Source organism: Macaca nemestrina, chromosome 5, assembly GCF_043159975.1.
Source record: "Macaca nemestrina isolate mMacNem1 chromosome 5, mMacNem.hap1, whole genome shotgun sequence".
Taxonomy (NCBI): Eukaryota; Metazoa; Chordata; class Mammalia; order Primates; family Cercopithecidae; genus Macaca; species Macaca nemestrina.
Window position 1 is genome coordinate 86762761 of NC_092129.1, and position 20810 is coordinate 86783570.

The 20810-nt window shown below is 38.9% G+C and overlaps 1 protein-coding gene across 4 annotated transcripts in view; it reads right to left on the bottom strand.

Moving 5' to 3' along the window:
* The window catches only part of LOC105499055 (thiosulfate sulfurtransferase like domain containing 3), a 57938-nt gene that overhangs the window by 35723 nt on the left and 1405 nt on the right, over window positions 1-20810 (bottom strand). The window contains exons 2-5 of one of the 4 annotated variants that reach the window (XR_011623522.1): window positions 19104-19329; window positions 18442-18527; window positions 8563-8722; window positions 5665-5957 (exon numbers count right to left, since the gene is read on the bottom strand). Coding sequence is in view for 2 of the 4 variants with exons in the window: in XM_011771458.2 (XP_011769760.1) it covers window positions 8523-8722; window positions 19104-19176 (273 nt within the window). In the remaining 2 variants the exon portion in view is untranslated. The other 3 variants (XR_011623521.1, XM_011771459.2, XM_011771458.2) reach the window with 3 other exon arrangements.

Here is a 20810-nt window from a genome sequence, read left to right on the forward strand (position 1 = left end):
AGGTTGTCAAGGGGGTAATTTCAAATCATTTATAAACAGATTTTAAATAGAAAATATATTCCTGATGGAGAGTATCAGATGAGCTGGAAAGGGAGACTATGTGTAAAGTCAAGACTGATGACATATATAGGTTTCCTAGGCTTAATAAGAAAAAAAGCTCTCCTCAGGTCTGAAGGAATTAATGTTGGGCTTAGGTAAGACCTATAGTCAATTTTAAGTTTTTATTTTTAAAATTAATACCATGCCTCATAGTTTTGTTTTCAATCTCTTATTGTGGAAAATTTAAAACAACATACAGGAGTAAAGTAATGTAAGGAACCTCCATGTATCTATCATCCAGCTTCAGTAGTTATCAATTTATGACCAATTTCATTTCATCTAAACTTGCACCCACTTTCCCCAGTTTGCCATCCCCCATGTTATTTTGAAGCAAATCCTAGATATCATGTAATTCATAAATATTTCAGCATGTATTCCTAATAAATAATAGTTCTTTTAAAAAACTAAAAGTATTATTGTGCCTCAAAAAGAATTAGTAAAAATAATATCGGATTTTCAGTTATTTCACAAGTATAAAAATTGTCAAAGAGTTCTAGTCGGGATCTAAATAAGGATCACACATTACAATTTATTAACAAATCTTTTGTCTTTTTATTATTTTATTTTATTTATTTTTTTTTAGACGGAGTCTCTCTGTGTTACCCAGGCAGGAGTGCAGTGGCGCAATCTTGCTCACTGCAACCTTGGCCTCCTGGGTTCAAGTGATTCTCCTGCCTCAGCCTCCAGAGTAGCTGTGGCACGTGCCAGCACCCCTGGCTGATTTTTTGTATTATTAGAGACAGGGCTTTGCCATGTTAGCCTGGCTGGTCTGGAACTCCTGACCTTAAGTGATCTGTCCACTTCAGCCTCCCAAAGTGCTGAGATTACAGGCATGCGCCACTGCACCCGGCCATGTCTTTTTAAATTCGTGAATTCCTTCTCAGTCACATTTTTAAAATTTCTGTTTTTGGTTTGCTTGTCTATTAAGAGTCTCACCATCTGGATTTTGCTGATTGCATCCTTGACATGCCATTTATTGTGTTATTTTCTCCTCCATATTTTCTGTAAATTGGTGATTGAATCTACAGGCTTGATCAGATTCAGGCTTGCTTGTTTGCTTGCTTCCTTTTTTCTGTCTTTTTTTTTTTTTTTTTTTGGTAGACCACTGTACAAATGAAGTAGTAGTTTTTAATCAGGAGACATAAAATGGCTGGGTTTCTCTATGATTTAATAGCCATTGATGATATGTATTGTTTTTAAAAATCAAATAGGTTGCATTGCCCAGTGTGATAGATACTAGCCACTTGTGGTTATTGAACGCTTAAAATGTGGCTAGTGTGAATTGAGATGTGCTGTAAATGTAAAAATATACGTTGGGTTTCAAATAGTACAAAACAAAAGAATATAAAATCTCTAATTTGTTTATAATGATTACATATTTTAAATATTTTGGATACATAGGATTAAATAAAACATTAAAATTAATTTCACTTTACTTTTAAATTTTTTAAGTGTAAGATTTAAAATCATGTAATGGTTTGCATTAAAATTATATTGGGCCAGGTGCAGTGGCTCACGCCTGCAATCCCAGCACTTTGGGAGACCGAGGCAGGTGGATCACCTGAGGTCAGGAGTTCGAGACCAGCCTGGCCAACATGGTGAACCCTCCCCCCGTCTCTACTAAAAAATAAAAAAATTAGCCAGGCGTAGTGGCAGGTGCCTGTAATCCCAGCTACTCAGGAGGCTGAGGCAGGAGAATTGCTTGAACCTGGGAGGCAGAGGCTGTGGTGAGCTGAGATCATGCCACTGCACTCTGGCCTGGGCAGCCTGGATAATAGAGTAAGACTCTGTCTCAAAAAAAAAAAAAAAAAAAATTCTGTTGGACAGTGTTGCTGTAAGACATTATAGAGACAATGTTAGACCCCTGTCCCATTCTCCCTACCTCTCATTCCCATTCTCCAGAGGCAGCCACTTTCAACTTTTAGTCACTTCTCTGCTGTTTACTTCCACATGTCCAAGTGACAAGGTTTTAATTACATTTATTTGAACACTTATTAAAAGTGTGCCAATTATGTTCTTAGAACAATCATTTTAAAGATGATGAAAGTCTGGAGCAGAAATATTAAGTAATTTACCCAGTCACAGATTAAGTAAGTGACAGAGCTTGGATTAGATTCTAATTCTTAGTATCTGGGCATTTGATCAGACGTGGTGGCTCATGCCTATAATCCCAGCATTTTGGTAGGCTGAGGCAAGAGGATTGAGGCAAGGTGTTCGACACCAGCCTGGGCAACAAAGCGAGACTCTGTCTCTGTTTATTAAAAAATAAATAAAGCATTTTTTAAAATCTGGGCATCTGACCTCCAAATATATTACCATATTGCCTCCTACACTCCCCTCATTTTTTTTTTTTTAATATAAATATTATCTAACTCCCTGCTATGGAAGATGATTTTGCTTTTCATACTTCCCCTATTCTCCTTCCCTAACCTGATCTTACACTGGGACTTCTACTCCTGTCATCACTTAATTGTATAATTTTTGTTAAATTCATATCTAATATATAAATATACATAATATTGTCTTCTATAGCATACCATGATTACATTTTCTTTATCATATTTTTGTATTTCTGCAAGTAGTAATTGCCTTGGTTGTAATTTGTTCAGCTTCATTTGTATCTTCTATTAATTGATCATCAGAATCGTTTGTCATTTTTTATTCTCCAAATCACAGGGAGACTTGTTGGAGTTCTACAGCCTTCAGTCAGGACTGACTACTGTCCAAGTAACATAGCTCTCATAATAGAATTGATCATATTGGGACTTCCCTTTGTTTTCTCTTGCATTTAAGATATGGGGAATCCAAGTCTTTTTCTTTCACCATAGATAAGGTCTCCCTCTGTCACCCAGGTTGTAGCGCAGTGGCACCATCACAGCTCACTGTAACCTTGAACTCCTGAGTTCAAGCAGTCCTCCACTTCAGTCTCCTCAGTAGCTAGGACTATGGCTGCACAGCTAATTTTTAAATTTTTTGAGGAAATAGGGGTCTCACTGTGTTTCCCAGGCTGGTCTCAAACTTCTGGCCTCAAGTGATCCTCCTACCTCGATCTCCCAAAGCCCTGGGATTACAGGCATGAGACACTCCACTTAGCTGGTAATCTAAGTCTTTTAAGTAGTACCTTGTTCTGGAGAGTGCAATGGCTTCTCAAAATTCTAAGGATATTAACTTAGGTTTTTTTGGTTGTTTTAAAATTTTCTTTGTTCCCTGCATTAACGCTACAGGTTGAGCATCCATAATCTGAAAATCTGAAATCCAAATTGTCCAAAACCCAAAACTTCTTGAGTGCCAACATGATGCCACAAGTAGAAAATTCCCTATCTGATTTTATGTGATGGGTCACAGTCAAAACTTTGTTTCATGTACACAATTATTTCAAAATACTGTATAAAATTAACTTCAGGCTATTTGTATTAAGTATACATGAAATATAACTGAATTTTGTTTAGACTTGGATCCCATCCCCAAGATACCGCATATATAGGCAGATATTTCAAAGTTTGAGACACTTCTGGTCCCAGCTGTTTCAGATAAGGGCTATTCAAACTGTATTTCCTTTAAGTTCCTTTTTGCTGTTTGGTTTGGTCGTTGTCTTTCAAGTTAGAATCTTGGCCGTAATTGTCTCGGGATCCTTCATATTTGAGAGAGACAGAGAAAACTAACTGGAACATCTCTGTGTACATGGGTAGGACTTTTCAGTGGTGAGCTTCATTATAGGTAAGAGAACAGCAAAACATTTTCCTTAGCCATGTCTCACACCCCCAACATGGTTTTTTAAAGGTTTTTCTTCAGGTGGGTTAATTTTTCTGGAGAGAAAGCTTATCTCAGGTAATAGGAGCTGGGCTGTCAGTTCTGAGACGAAATAAGGCAAGAAGCTAGCTCACGGTTCAGTATTCAGTTTCACTTTATCTTCTTGTTTTCAGTAAGGAGTCCACTGCCATTCCTGCCCCCATATGTTTAGGAGTTTTCACCTGCCATCTTTACCCATTAATGTTAAATTAATGCAAACAGTAACACAAAATATCAGCTGCCTACAAACAGGTATCATATTGTACATATTCACACAGTAATAAATAGTGGCAAAGTATTAAATATTTGACATGTGTTATCTGATTTAATCTTCAAAACTTTACTGTGAAGTAGGAACAATTATTATGCTTATTTGGATTCACTTCAACCACATTCTGCCATTATAATACCTTATTGGCCGGGCATGGTGGTTCACGCCTATAATACTAGCACTTTGGGAGGCTGAGGCAAGCGAATTGCCTGAGCTCAGGAGTTCGAGAACAGCCTGGGCAACACAGTGAAACACTATCTCTACTAAAATACAAAAAATTAGCCAGGTGTGGCAGCGTGTGCCTGTAGTCCCAGCTACTTGGGAGGCTGAGGCAGGAGAATTGCTTGAACCCGCCCGGGAGGCAGAGGTTGCAGTGAGCTGAGATCGAGCCAATGTACTCCAGCCTGGTCAACAGAGCCAGACTCTGTCTCAAAAAATAATAATAATAATACCTTATTAAAATTTCTTTTTTTCTTCTTAATCCTTTGCTCCCAGAGAAACTTTTAGCATTAAAAAGTGGTGGTGATAAAATTATATTTTTCCATTAATAAATTGCTGTTTTTTGGGGCACTGAAAAATATTTTTTACTGGATGGTAAGACAAGCATTCAATTTTTTGTGTCTAATCATACAAAATTTCTCATAGATTAGCTGCTGATCCTACTACCTCTATCCAGTATTTCTATGGCATATACATTCTAGATAGCAAAAGGGCACATTATCTCAGAATCCAAGAAACCTCACTGAGATCATAAGCAGAGAAGAAAGATGATGTGAATGAAAGAAACCTGAGATACTTTGATTGATTTAGAACTCTGAGGCTATCCACTGTTGCCAGTTTTTTCAGGACATCTTCCTCCTATTCCATTATGAAAGAGATGTAGAGTACATATAGCATTTAAAAATGTAATCTGGCTTTTCTCATACATATCTAAAACTTTTGATCTACCCTTATATTATCAAAGTAAAAGTGATATTCTCCCATTATTCAAATAAACAGACATTTATTAAATGATGTATTAAATCATATGCTGTATATTCACATTTTGAGGTCTCTGATACTACAGATCTTAATAACGGTTTTACTCCTAAGAGTTTTGTTGGCATAAGGCCAGGTGCTGTGGCTCATGCCTGTAGTCCCAACACTTTGGGAGGCCAAGGCAGGGTGATTGCTTGAACCCAGGAGTTTGGGACGAGCCTGGGAAACATGGTGAAACCCCGCTTCTACAAAAATTAGAAAAATTAGCTCGGTGTGGTGGTATGTGCCTTTTGTCCTAGCTACCCAGGAGGCTGAGGCAGGAGAATCACGTGAGCTGCCCAGGAAGTCAAGCTGCAGTGAGCTGTGATGATGCCACTGCACTCCACTCGGGAGACAGAGTGAGACCTTGTTTTAAAAAAAAAAAATGTATAATTTGTCTAGAGCCAGAGGTTGCAGTGAGAGGAGATTGCACCACTGCACTCCAGCCTGGGAGAAAGAGTGAGAACCTGTCTCCCTGTCTCAAAAAAAAAAAAAAAAAAAAGGCCAGGTGCGGTGGCTCATGCCTGTAATCCAGCACTTTGGGAAGCCAAGGTGGGCAGATCACGAGGTCAGGAGATCAAGACCATCCCGGCTAACATGGTGAAACCCCATCTCTACTAAAAATAGAAAAAAAATTAGCTGGGCATGGTGGCGGGTGCCTGTGGTCCCAGCTACTCGGGAGGCTGAGGCAGGAGAATGGTGTGAATTCGGGAGGTGGAACTTGCAGTGAGCCAAGATCCTGCCAGTGCACTCCAGCCTGGGTAACAGAGCGAGACTCCATCTAAAAAATATATATATACACACATACACATATATATATACACACACACATATATGCACACACATATATACACATATATATACACACATAAAATTTGTTAAATATATCAGAATAACTGACAACTAAAATTGTCTTTATAAGTTTGAGCTAATATAGAAGATAACATATTCTAATTTATTAACCCTTTGTTTATTTGGGTAAATAGAATACATTATCAAGTTTTTTCTTAAAAAAAAAAAAGGGGGTACCAGGAATCCAAAGGTATAATTGTATAGTCTTGTTCAGGTGTAGCCAAGTGGGGATAATAGTTCCTGTCCCATGCATACAAAAGGTAAAAATAAGTGCTTACCTACCAAACATGTTAAATAAAATTGTCAACAATGCTGTTAAAGCCTATTGTGTTCCTCTCCCTTCCCCTATTGGAAACCATTCAGAATTAGATATTTATTATTTTTATAATTTATTTATATGTACACTATATATGTCCATATGCCTAAATAATAATATAATATTTTATATGTTTAAAAACTATACTGGCCAGGCATGGTGGCTCATGCCTGTAATCCCAGTGCTTTGGGAGGCAGAAGAGTAGGATCAGCTGAGGCTACGAGTTTGAGACCAACCTGGGCCACATAGCGAGACCCTGTCTCTACAAAAAGTGAAAAAACTACCCAGGTGTGGCGGTGTGTGCCTGTAGCCCCAGCTACTCTGGAGGGTGAGATGGGAGGATTGCTTCAGCCCCGGAGGTATAGGTTGCAATGAGCTGTGATCTTGCCACTGCATTTCAGTCTTGGTAACAGTGAAAAACCTTGTCAAAAAAAAAAAACTATACTGTATATGTTTCTGTAATTTGCTTTTTCCCCTCAACATTGTAAGAGTCATCCATATTAAGACATGTACCTCTGATTTCTCCATTTTCACTAATCCTGTCATCAGGCATGTCTAATCTGCCATTAAACCTGTCTACCTTCTAATGGGTGTTTAATCAAAGTTACTGAATATGTTAATCACAGTTATTTTAAAGTCTGTGTCTGAAAACTCCCAATCTGTAGATCTTCTGTGGATCCATTTCTCTTGTCATGTTTTTCCATTGTTTCTCAATCATAAAGTCCTATTGACTGCTGTGCTTAGTAATTTTTGGTAGAATACTGAAATTGTGTGTGAAAATTGTAAGGTGAAATTCTTTGTGAAAAACTGTAAGGATAATTTGTGGCTGTAGCTCAGGGATCTACAAATTATGCCCCATGGACCAAATTTGACCTGCTACCTGTTTTTGCCTGGCTTTAAGTTAAGAATGTTTGCTGTATGTTTAAATGATTGAAAAATAATCAAATGAAGAATAATATTTGACAACACACGAAACAAAATTCAAACCTAAGTGGCCATAAGTAGAGTTACTGGAATAGTCACATTATGTATTGTCTGTGGCTGCTTTTGTGCTGCAACAGCAGAGTTGAGCAGTTGCAACAGAAACCTAATTGGCCACAACACTAAAAGATTTATTATTGCCAACTCTGCTCTAGCTAGATAATGGTATCTTTCTCTAGAGAGGATTTACTTCTGGTAGGCCCTTAAGATATTAGGAAGATCACCTTAAGTCGTTCAGGGATTTAGTTGATTCAAAGCTTGTTTTGAGTTCTTGTGGGGGTTGTGAATTTCTGGTTCACCTCTACTTCTAGGGCATAGCTTTTCAGGGATTCCGACTAAAAGCCTGATGTATTTACCCAGAATCCTATTCCTTGATGGGCCCAGTACTTCAATGTTGGTTCACTGTCTACAATTTTCCTTCTCCCTGAGATTATGGCTCTTCTATGTGTGTGTGTGTGTGTGTGTGTGTGTGTGTGTGTATATGTACATACACACACATGCACTGACAGAAATATATATATTTCTGACATTATCAGAAATAGAAGTTCAAGGTGATCAAATTGCATCCCCACCCCAGATTCTTCAATGGCCTTCCATCTCATTTAGGAAAAAACAAGTCCTTATAGTTACTACAAGAATGACTGCATGAGTGAGTCTAAAAATACATGGGTCTAAAGAGGCACAGACAAGAGAAAACAGGTTTATTTTGCCACCAGTGCATTAGCACACTAATAAGTGTAGGACTTAACACTCCAAAGGAATATACCCATGCTAGTGGGAGTCATTTACATTTAGGCATTTGTTCTCATTATTTTTAAACTGAGGTATAATCACTTACCAAAAATGTACATTTAAGTGTTCAGTGTGTTTTGACAAATGTATATACCTATGTACCAATACCTCAGTCAAGATACAGAACATTTCCATCACCCTAGAAAGTTCTCTCCTTGCCTTTTGTTTTTTGTTTTTCAATTTTGTTGTTGTTGTTGTTCTGTACTTTATAACAGAAGATAGGAAATTTAGAGATAAATAATTCCATGGCTATTCACCATACAATTTAGACTCCACCTATGTAAAAGATTGTGTTGCTTTTGAGTAAGATGACAAGAAGCCCTTAGTTTTGCTATCCTGCCTTACTGACAATAATTACAAGAAATTCTTAGACATATAAAAATGTAATATATATGAAACATTGCATTATACATTTATGCATCCATTTTTTCCTTCATCTACACACCTGTGAAAGCCCAGAGATACTGCTGTGTCCAGGGCCGCCTTCCTTCTCACTCCGGCTAAACAAGAAAACACTAGGTGGTCAGATTTGGAGGGCTTTACTTCATTGTACTTCTCTTTGAAGTCTCTTGGGTTCATCTGTAGAGCTTCACCTACCTCATCCACTGAAAGAAAATGTTAAGAATTTCAATTAGATTTTAGATATAGTAAATTATTTATATGTTTTTTAATAATTTAAGACACATGTCATTTACATGGCATATTGATAGACCCAGGGATTTTTCGATACTCCAGAATTCCCCATGTCTCTGTAACATCAATTAACATAATATTTTTAGAATTCAACAGGTTTTCAAGTTCCTTATAAGTGACATCATTAGAAATAGCAGTATAAAAATTGTGGTGGTTTCCCATTATTTACTTCAAACCTGGAAAAAATAAACAATTTAGGCAACTTCAAAGTGATATCATTATTAATAGCTGGAAATAATAGGTTAAACGAATTTCCCCCCTGTTCCAGTCAGTTAACTATCGTCAATTTTTTTGCTTTAATAAACAATGTATTCTAGGTATGTATTTTGCACAGTGACATAATAAATATATATTTGGTCTCTGGTCCTGGTTCCTGATACAAGAGGTCCTAAAACCCTTATAATTTCCTGAGTGATGGTGGTCAGGGGGTGCTGGGAGCATCTTTTGTTTTAATGTATTTCATTTTGTACTCCACTTCCTGACACAGAGCTCCCAAATCCCTTGGAATTTCCTGGGTGATAGATTCTTTTGTTCTAATGAAGTGACTCTTGGTAGGTTCATGGATAGCTTCAGGATGGGGGCTGGTCACCAGAAAGACCCAACTGTGATTAGGAGCTTGGAACTCAGCCCCATTCTCATCCTCCAGGAGGTTAGAGCAGCTGGAGACTGAGTTAATAACTGATGACTACATGATGAAGTTTCCATAAATATCTCTAATGGGGTTCAGAGAGCTTCTGGTTGGTGAACACATTTAAGTGCTGGGAGGATAAAATGCCCCAACTCTATAGGGACAGAAGCTCCTGTGCATGGGACCCTTCTAGACTTCCCACTGTGTACCTCTTCATCTGGCTGTTTATCTGTATTTTTTATTATATTCTTTCAAATAAATCAATAAACTTGTTTCTCTGACTTCTTTGAGCAGTTCTAGCAAAGTATCAAACCCAAGGAAGGGGTCAAGGGAACCCCCAATTTACAGCTAGTTGGTCAGAAGAGTGGGAGGCCTGGACTTGTGACTGGCATCTGAGGTAGGGGCAGTCTTGTGGCACTGAACCCTTAGCCTGTGGGGTCTGTGCTAACTCTGGGTAGTTAGTTCAAAATAAAATTTTAGAACATCCAGTTAGTGTCCATAGAGAATTGGAGAATTACTTGGTTTTGGAAAACCCACACATCTCCCACACATCTGATATCAAAAGTGTTGTGAGAGTACAGAAAAGAATTTTTCAGCCAGGCATGGTGGCTTATGCCTGTAATCCCAGCACTTTGGGAGGCCGAGGTAGGAGGATCTCTTCAGCCCGGGAGGTGGGGTTGCAGTGAACTGAGATCACGTCACTGCACTCCAGCCTGGAGGACACAGTGAGAACCTATCTCAAAAAAAAAAAAAAAAAAAAAAAAGGCGGCCAGGTGTGGTGGCTCATGCCTGTAATCCCAGCATTTTGGGAGGCCAAGGGGGGGGGTGGATCACCTGAGGTCAGGAGTTCAAGACCAGCCTGACCAACATGGTGAAACCCCATCTCAACTAAAATTACAAAAATTAGGTGTGGTGGCAGGTGCCTGTAATCCCACCTACTTGGGAGACTGAGGCAGGAGAATCGCTTGAACCTGGGAGGTGGAGGTTGCAGTGAGCCAAGATTGTGCCATTGCACTCCAGCCTGGGCGACAACAGCAAAACTCCATCTCAAAAAAGAGGAGTTTTTCCATGTATGCATGTATCCCCTGACTGTGAGCATCAGGATGCAGCCTGTGCTGCCCTGAATGTTTGATATTGGCCTTGTGTCAGTTCCATATTCTGCTCTTTCTAAGCCCCTTAATTGGTGGGAGCTTGTAAATACACATTCAGCATCTGGTAACTGAATTATGGAAATAATTTGTAAATCTTAATCTAAGTTACAATATTAAGAAAATTTTTATTTCATTTCCCCTTGCAAGCAAAGATATTAAGACATAGATTAGATGGGGACCTTACACTTTATACTACAATTGTAAGTACTTAATGGCACTGTTTCTTTTTTTTTTTTTTTTTGAGATGGAGTCTGGCTCTGTCACCAGGCTGAAGTGCAATGGCGCAATCTCGGCTTACTGCAACCTCCGCCTCTCGGGTTCAAGCAATTCTCCTGCCTCAGCCTCCTGAGTAGCTGGGACTACAGGTGCGCGCCACCATGCCCAGCTAATTTTTGTATTTTTAGTAGAGACGGGGTTTCACCATGTTGGTCAGGATGGTCTTGATCTCTTGACCTTGCGATCTGCCACCTTAGCCTCCCAAAGTGCTGGGATTACAGGCGTGAGCAACTGCACCCCGCCTGGCACTGTTTCTATCTCTTAAATATAGTCGCCTTCTGGTATCTGAAGGGGATTGGTTCCAGTACTCCCTTAGATACCAAAGTCTGTGGATGCTCAAGTCCCTTATATGAAATGGCATAGCATTTGCATATAAGTTATGCTCATCTCCTGTGTACTTTAAATCTTCTCGTTTACTTATAATCCTTAGTACAATGTAAATGCTACGTAAGTAGTTGTTATATTGTATTTTGGGGGGTTTTTGTTGTTGTTGTTGTTGTATTGTTATTTTGGGTGTTTCTTCCTGAATATTTTCTCTCTAGTTGACTTGAATCCTCTGGTGTTGAACCTGCAGATACAGAGTGCCAACATATTGTTACATAATATGGTATTGTAATATAATATTGTAACATAACAATTGTAACATAATATGGTATTGGAACCCATAAAATAAAATAAATCCATGGGTCCATACTGACATAAGGATATAATTGAATAAATAAATTGGGAGAAGGGATTATCTTCCTTATACGGGAATTTCCAACTAATAAACATAGAAGGAATGATGGGAACAGAAAATCATTAGGCAAACACTCCAGTAATAATTGTTGCAGATAAAAACCATTGATAGATACAGATCTAGTGGGTGAAAGTGTGATGAGAAATGAGGTAATATCTTTCCATGAGATACTTACTAATTACAAAGGGAGAAACCTGAAAGATACCACTTTAACTAGTTATTCAAATATAACTTCACTAGTAATAAGACATGTTGACAACATGTGCCTCCTGATACGAGGCCCTGAGAAGAACACACAATATCACTTCCTTAGTATTCTTGCAAAAAAAATTCATGTCCTGAATCTAATTAGAAGAAAGCCTCAGACAAAAAATCTACAAAATAACTAGTACCCTTTTAAAAAGTGTCAATGTCAAGAAAGATTGAAGTCTGCAGATTAGTTAACAGTATTATATCAATATTAATTTCCTGATTTCAATAATTGCGCTACGTAAGATGTTCATACTATGTGAAGTTGGTAAGAATAAAGGAAACTGTTTTACTTTTGCAACTTTTCTACAGGTCTAAAATTATTTTTTAAAAAGAATATCCAAAAGATTTTTAAAATAACAAAAAAAGTAATAATGTTCGTATTTCACAACAAAATGACCACTGTAAGAAAGGTAAATAAGGCCAGGCACAGTGGCTCATGCCTGTAATCCCAACACTTTGGGAGGCTGAAGTGGGAGGATCACCTGAGTCCAGGAGTTGGAGACAGCCTGGGCAACACAGTGAGACTCCATCTCTACTAAAAGTCTTTTTAAAAAATTAGCCAGATGTGATGGCACAAGCCTGTAGTTCCAGTACTAGGGAAGCTGATGCAGGACGATCGTTTGAGCCCACGAGGTGGAGGCTGCAGTGGGGCTGTGATGGTACCACTGTACTCCACCAGCCTAAGTGACAGACTGAGATTGTCTCAAAAAAAAAAAAAAGAAAAAAAAGAAAAAAAAGTAAAAAAGGTAAATTATACAGGTATGCTTCAAATTTTATTTAAAGTATTAAATATAGTAAAATTGATTTAAGTAGTGTAGAGCTGGTATAAGAAAAGGTTTAAAAGTCTGAGTCCAGAAAAGAGACTTACAATATACTTTATACGAGAATTTGGTATCTGCTAACAGTGACATTGCAAATTAATAAGGAAATGACATTATATTCAATAAACAGGCCAACTAAGTAGGAGAAAACACTAAGCAGGCTGTTACCTCATTCCTTATGCTTAAATTCTAAATATAAACCTAAAATATTATTATTATTATTATTTTTGAGATGGAGTCTCTCTGTCGCCCAGGCTGGAGTGCAGTGGTGTGATCTCGGCTCACTGCAACCTCCACCTCCCGGGTTCACACCATTCTCCTGCCTCAGCCTCCCAAGTAGCTGGGACTACAGGCACCCGCCACCATGGCCAGCTAATTTTATGTATTTTTAGTAGAGATGGGGTTTCATCTTGTTAGCCAAGATGGTCTTAATCTCCTGACCTCGTGATCCACCCACCTTGGCCTCCCAAAGGGCTGGGATTACAGGTGTGAGCCACAGCACCCAGCCCTAAAATCTAATATCCTAAAAGTACTCATAGAAAACATGAGTAGATAATTTCAGTCTTAAGAAAGGAAGGCTATTCTAAACATGACAAAACTCAGAAATCATAAAGGTTTGATCTCATAAAAATGCTAAATTTATATATGGAAAAAGAACAATGAACACTTTGAATACAAGTAACAGGAAGAAAATTCTTGTGACTTAGAAAAAAACCAAAAGATTAGTGTCAATAAAAGAGAGTTCATACAAATAACTAGGAAAAAGAAAAAAATTCCCATAGAAAAATGGTCAAAATATATGAACATGGAATTGACATGAGAAATATAAACAGCCAATAAAATGTGAAAAGGTGCCCGATCTCACTACTAATTAAGGAAATACAAGATATAAACAAAATTTTGTTATTTTGTCAGGTTTGTAAAAATTAGAAGAATTTATAATATCAAATATTGGTGAGGGAAAGAGGAAACGGGTACTTTCCTACATTGCTGGTAGTGTATAATGTTACAAACTTTTGAAGGGAAATTTAGCTGTAATAACATTGTAAGTATGCATATCCTTTTTACCTCACAATTTTAGTTTTAGGAATCTATCCTACAGGAATCTTAGTATGAGTTAATACAGATGTGTATATATATGTAATTATGTTTGTGGGTAGCATTCTTTGTAACATTGGAAAACTACAATAAGCTGGAAGTTTAATAAGGCAACTGTTGTAAGTGGTACATTTATACAATGGGATATGCATCATTTAATATAAGTTGTCCAAAAGAGTATTGAATTTAAAAAACTAGTTGTTGAACATTGTGTATAAACCTAAGGTTCCCAAACCTTCTGGGTTTACAATGCTCTTAATGCCTTGGTAATTTTTTGCAGGGCTCATAGGCCAAAAGAAATGAACAGCAGTTCCATGTATTAAGTAGTTAAGAAAAGCCAAAAGTAAGTTACAAAAAAAGCATATCTTCTTATAAAAAATAGACACTCTTTTATTTCTTTTTTTTTTTTTAGACTAGTCAAGTGCAGTAGTGAAAAGGAAGGAAAGAGTAGAACAAGTTCGATCTGTAACTGACTGGACAATGAATTGAGGTAACTCACTACCTTCAGACCAGCCATACTTTTCTATTTTCATCTGTCATTTTCATGGCTAGCAAAGTAACATACAAATGGACAAATAGCTATAAAGGTTTAAACGAACAGGTTTCCAGCTATTCCACTCCCATGTATATGCTCAAATGAAAACAGGGACTCAAACAAATACTTGTACACTAATGCTCATATGTATTCACAATAACCAAAAGGTAGAAACGACCCAAGTGTTCATCAACAGATTATGGATAAATAAAATGTGATGTATACATAAAATGGAATATTAGTCATAAAAATGAATGAAGTACTGACACGTGCTACAATACGGATGCACCCTGAAAACATGCTGAATGAAGCCAGACACAAAAGGACAAATATTATATGATTCCATTTATACGAAATATTTAGAACAGGCAAATTCATAGAGACAGAAAGTAGGTTAGAGGTTGTCAGGAGTTGTAGGGAGGAGGAATGGTGAGTTTCTGTTTGGGGTGATGAAAATTTTGGTACTGAAATAAAAAGTGTCAGTGGTTGCACAACACTGTGAAGATAATTAATGCTACTGAATTGTACATTCAAAATAGTTAAAATCACATTTTATACATATTTTACCACAATAAACAAAACTTAAAAATACAGGTTTCCTCACCCCCTTCAGATCTGAAAAGTTGATTCACTGTGTCTATAAGATGAGATCTTAACCTAGAATCAAACTATTTCTCATCCAGCTAGCTGTTTTCTGAATTCCCAGAATATAAAGAGCCAGCAGGCTGAATTAATAATGCTCATTACTGCTCATTGTTAGGAACTGGAAAACTATGGTAATTTTATAATTTATGTTAAACTCAAGATTCTGGCTCTTAGCCACTGTAAAAGATAGTGACAGCAAGTAACTTCTTTAACTGGATCAAAGATAGTTATGTTTTTCTTGTAGTCATCTAACTGATATTTAACTTTCTATAATTCAATTATGCTCCTATTGGGAGGTGGAGGATGGGGGAAATAACCAGTGAACACTAGCTTTCTTGCCTTTCCACTCAGTGAGCAAAAGCCTGAAGCAAGCCTATTTGTTTGATGAGTCTCAGCTCCCCCAAGCCTCTCATGATATGAGCCTCTATTCCACACTAATTATTTAAAGCCAACAGTGCGTGTTTTTATGTACAGCATGTGCTCCACTTGCAAATCAACCACTTGATCTTGTGCTCAAAGAAACACTAATCTGTTCCTATACTGAAGAAAAACTGGCTATTTAGGATTTACTGAGAGATGATGTGTGGTTCTCTACAGGAAAGATTTTCAAGAGTAATACAAACTGCACCTGATTTTCACATTTTCAGCCTAACCTTTGAATAACCTCCAGTTTTACAGTTTCCACATTAGTAAACCTAATATCACCTGGATATTCACTGCGGCATTACAACACAGGATAGAATCCAAGCTCCTTAGTATGTTCCTTAATGCCTTTCAACAACCGCTTACCAGCAGTTTACCAAACCCACTCCTCCCCCCATTTCTCCTCTTAGGCCCCAATTGCCCTATCCTCCAGCTACATCAAAAGTATATGTGTGCTCCTGGTCGGGCGTAGTGGCTCACGCCTGTAATCCCAGCACTTCGGGAGGCCGAGGAGGGCGGATCACGAGGTCAGGAGTTTGAGACCAGCCTGACCAACATGGTGAAACCCCCGTCTCTACTGAAAATACAAAAATTAGCTGGGCGTGGTGACACGTGCCTGTATTCCCAGCTACTCAGGAGGCTGAGGTAGGAGAATTGAACCCGTGAGGCAGAGGTTGCAGTGAATGGAGATTGTGCCACTGCACTCCAGCCTGGGTAACAGAGCAAGACTCTATCTCCAAAAAAAAAAAAAAAAAAAAGTATATGTGTGCTCTAAATACAGTTTTATAATGAAAAGAGGAGGGATTTTAGAGTCAGATAAACCTAGATTCACATTCTGGCTTACCCACTTACCCCTGTAACCCTACAGAAATTACTTAAAATTTTTAGGACTTAGTTTCTCATTTGTAAAATAGGAATATTATTATCATTTAAACCTATCAGCTTTAAGGTAATGTATATACAGTGCAATCAATCAATATCTATTTCTGCCTTTCTTTCGTGATTTATACATACTGCCCATTCTCAAAGAAATATCTTTCTCCCTCATCTCTCCATGAAACACTCTTACTCTCCTTTAAGGCCCAGTTAAATATCCCTTGCCACCTCCCCTTTAATCTAACAATTGCGCATCTAGATATCTATTTTAGTAAAATTTTTGTACAAATACGCAAAGTGGTATGTACAACGATAATTACTGAACAACTTTATAATAGCAAAAAAATTGGAAATCAAAATGTTCATCAATAGGTGACTGGTGAAATGGTGGAACATATGTGGCAGTTAAGAGAGTTACATTTGCCACCATGGAAGGCTTCTGAATACCTGAGAAAAAACTGCAGAAAAGTATGCACAGATCACATTTGTATATACAGTATTTTTACGTACTTTTATTTATGTATATTCATAGACAAGTGTTTAGAAGGGTGTGTATCAAGCCATGTCTGGGGAGAAGAGTGGGAGGGGGAGGATATATAAAGGAGCCACATGTTGCATTTTGTTTTAATATGAGGATAGAATCATTTAATACTAGCATTTTTTTTTTTTTTTTGAGATGGCATCTTGTCCTGTCACCCAGGCTGGAGTATAATAGTGCGATCTCGGCTCACTACAACCTCTGCCTCCCAGGTTCAAGCAATTCTCCTGCCTCAGCCCCTCGAGTAACTGGGATTACAGGCACGTGCTACCACACCTGGCTAATTTTTGTATTTTTAGTAGAGGTAGGGTTTCACCATGTTGGCCAGGCTGGTCTCGAACCTCCTGACATAAGGTGATCCACCCACCTCGGCCTCCCAAAGTGCTGGGATTACAGGCGTGAGCCACTGTGCCCAACCACCAGCATAATTTTATATGTATATTTATTTTGAGGCAGGGTCTCGCTCGGGTGACCAGACTGAAGTGAAGTGGCATGATCTCCCAGGCTCAAGTAATCCTTCCACCTAAGCCTCTTTAGTAGCTGGGACTACAAGAGCTTGGCTAATTTTTGTATTACAGCATAATTATTTAAATAAAAAAGGTACCTTTTTCTAATACTTTCTAGAACTCAGAGTCAGTTGTTCTTTCCATTGCAGTGTCACTTGACTGGGCTGTGTGTGGTGATTACTTGTGTCTGCCTTCCCTAGAAATGGGTGAACTGAGCTGCAGAAGCCGTATCACCAGCAGGAAGCCTGGCAGTTTAGGAGCTCAATAAATGGTTGATTTTTCATGTTTGAGACAAGGTCTTGCTCTGTGGCCCAGGCTGGAGTGCAGTAGTCGTGACTCACTGAATCCTAGACCTCCCAGACTTAAGCAAGTTCTCCCACCTAAGCCTCACCGTAGCCGGGACTACATGTGTGTGCTACCATGCTGGGTTTTTGTTTTGTTTTGTTTTGTTTCTTTTTTTCATTTTTAGTAGAGATGGGGTATCACTATGTTGCCAAGGCTGGTCTCAAACCCCTGGGCTCAAGCAGTCCTCCTGCCTTGGCCTCCCAAAATGCTGAGATGATAGGTGTGAGCCACCACGCCAGTCCCAGAGCTCAATAAATGATTCTTTTTTTTTTTTTTTTTTTTTTTAAGACAGGGTCTCACTTTGTCACCTGGGGTGGAGTGCAGTGATGTGATCTCGGCTCACTGCAGCCTCGACCTCCTGGGCTCAAGTGATTCTCCTGCCTCAGCCCCCTCAAGTAGCTGGGACTACAGGTGTGTGCCACCATACGTAGCTAATTTTTTCTACAGACAGGGTTTCACCATGTTGGCCAGGCTGGTCTTGAACTTCTGAGCTCAAAAAGCTCAGCCTCCCAGTGCTAGGATTACAGGCAAGAGCCACCGCGCCCCACCAAATGATTCTTTAATAAAGGTGAAAGGAAACAGTCTGAGGCCAGGAGCAGTAGCTCACACCTGTAATTCCAACACTGTGGGAGGCCGAGGCAGGAGGATCACTTGAGGCCAGGAGTTGGAGACCAGTCTGAGAAACACAGCTAAAACCCCATCTCTACAAAAACAAAAGAAAAGAAAAGGAGAGAGAGAGAGGAAGAAAAGAAAAAAAAATTGCATACAAAAGCACCTCTTAAACCACAGACGACTTACCAACAGTTAAAATAGGTAGGTGGGGCTGGGGGGAAGCTGTGTTAATGCTGGGTTCCTGTAGCTGCATCCACAGATAAAAGTTGGTGCTGGAGAGGCGGCATGCAAAGCGAAAAGAAGGGACCGCTTTGAGTTCTAGACCCAACGCCTCCGGTAACCACCTTCACTTATCTGGTTTCTGCTGGCTCATCGGTAAAATGAGGGGTGGTATTTTCATAGTTCTAACACGTTATAGTTCTAGGTGGCTGTTTCATGAAGCGCCGAGCGCTGCTCTCTAGCGGGTCACAAATGTAACTCGCAAGGCTGGGCTCGGCATTAGACTCTCGCGGGCAGGGACTGGCCATCTTGCTCACTCCTCTGAGTCGCAAAATTGGCCTTCATGTATTGCTCAGTCAAGCACCACTACCAATATAAACGCCCTCCCACACGACGTGGCTGGAGCAATGTTTACTTCTGTCCCTGCTTCCCCAGGGCGCCCACAGGTTCGGGTAGCCCGAGATCTTCGAACAAGAACTGCTAGTGGGTGTTACATTCCCAGGTGCCAAGAGTGATGGGTCTGACTTTTAACTGGAAGTCTAAAGAAGCGAGCACCCCCACCAATGTTAACCCTTGCCTGAAGTCCAAAGTTAGGCCCTCTCCCTTTTCCCAGTGACCACCAAGCTCACCGCAGAGCGCAGCCTTCGCGGACCCGAGGACAGCCCTGCGCTCAGTCCCGAGCAGCAACCAGGGTGGCACCATTGCGGACTGGCGGCCGCCGCGCTACTGACCACCTCCCCCTCCTCTTCCTCCTGCTCCCGCCTCCGGGCGCGCTGCTCCAGGCTCTCCGGCGCCCTCCAGCCAGGCACCGGCCGAACCAGGTAGTGCCGCAAGGTGTAATTACTGCTTTAAAACCTAAAGGCATTTGGAAAGAAACTAAAGGTTATGCTTACTTTTTTTTGTTTTTATTATTTTGTAGGAGACACAAAGTTTAAAAATAGAAAGCAGAAAATGTGACACATTATTTAAGATTTAAAGTAAATAAACTTTTCCAATTTACCTTATAACATGATTTTCATACATTGGATTTGTTTAAAACTGACTACATGGATAACTTTTCTAAGAATTGTTTTAACTCTAATAGCTGGTTCAACTGATGTAGGCATTAAAATAATGTCATGTTGTCATCTTTCCTCCACGAACTGATGATATTTGACTATAGGTTTGTCAGAGTTATGTCCAACTATTGTATAATATGTGTCAGTTTCCTATTGCTACCGTAACAAATTACCCCAAATTTACTGGCTTAAAACAACACAAGTTTATTATCTACAGTTCTGTAGATTAGAAGTCTCACTTGGCTAAAATCAAAGTGTCAGCAAGCCTGTGTTTCTTCTGAGCTCCAGAGTAGAATTTCTTGACTTGTCTTTTCTATCTTATAGTGGTTGCCTGCATTCCTTGGCTCTCATGGCCTCCTTCTCCATCTTCAAAGCCAACAGCTTTGAGCTTCAAATCCCTGATTCTGACTCCTGCTTCTGTTATCACATCTCCCTCTCTTCCTCTGACTCTGCTGCCTCTCTTTTATAAGGACCTTTACATTCAGACCACAGAGATAATCCATGATAATCTTCTCATCCCAAGACACTTAGTTTAATCACATCTTCGAAGTCCCTTTTGCCAGTGAAGGTAACATATTCACAAGTTTCGGGTTTGTAGAACATGAACATCTTCGGGGCAGGAGGTCATTATTAAGCCTACCACACAAAGTTCCTCATTATCTTATTTTTTATTTATTCTCAGGTTGGTTCCCAAGCATAATAAAAGCTATATTTAACTGCAAATAGATTTACAGTTAAAAATTAAAATATTTGGCCAGGTGCTGTGGCACCAACCTGTAGACCCAGTTACCAGCAGGCTAAGGCAGGAGAGTCACCTGCGCTCAGGAGTATGAGGCTATAGTGCACTATGATCAGCCTGGGTGACTTAGTGAGACCCCATCTCAAAAAAAAAAAAAACATATTTAGCATTATTTGGAAAATACATGGTTAGATAATCTTAAGGTAATCTATATTTTTATTTGATGTTTTCTTATAATGTCATTGTAATAGCACTAAAACATACTTACTGGCTAACATTTAAAAATAATTTCCTTTCTTTGAATAATCCATCAAGTAGTAAATTTTACATTCAATTAAGTGAAAAGATAAATGAGGAACATCAGAAATAAAAACTTAGTGTTACAGAATTTTCCTTAATTTAGGTCAAGTTTTGAAACAAAGATTGAAATCTCTGGAGATTGTGGTTATGCTAAGGGTACATCCACTGGAAATCAATATTTGAAATTTGTCATTCCCAAGAAAATTTAAGTATTGTATGGTATTTGATAATTTCTAAAT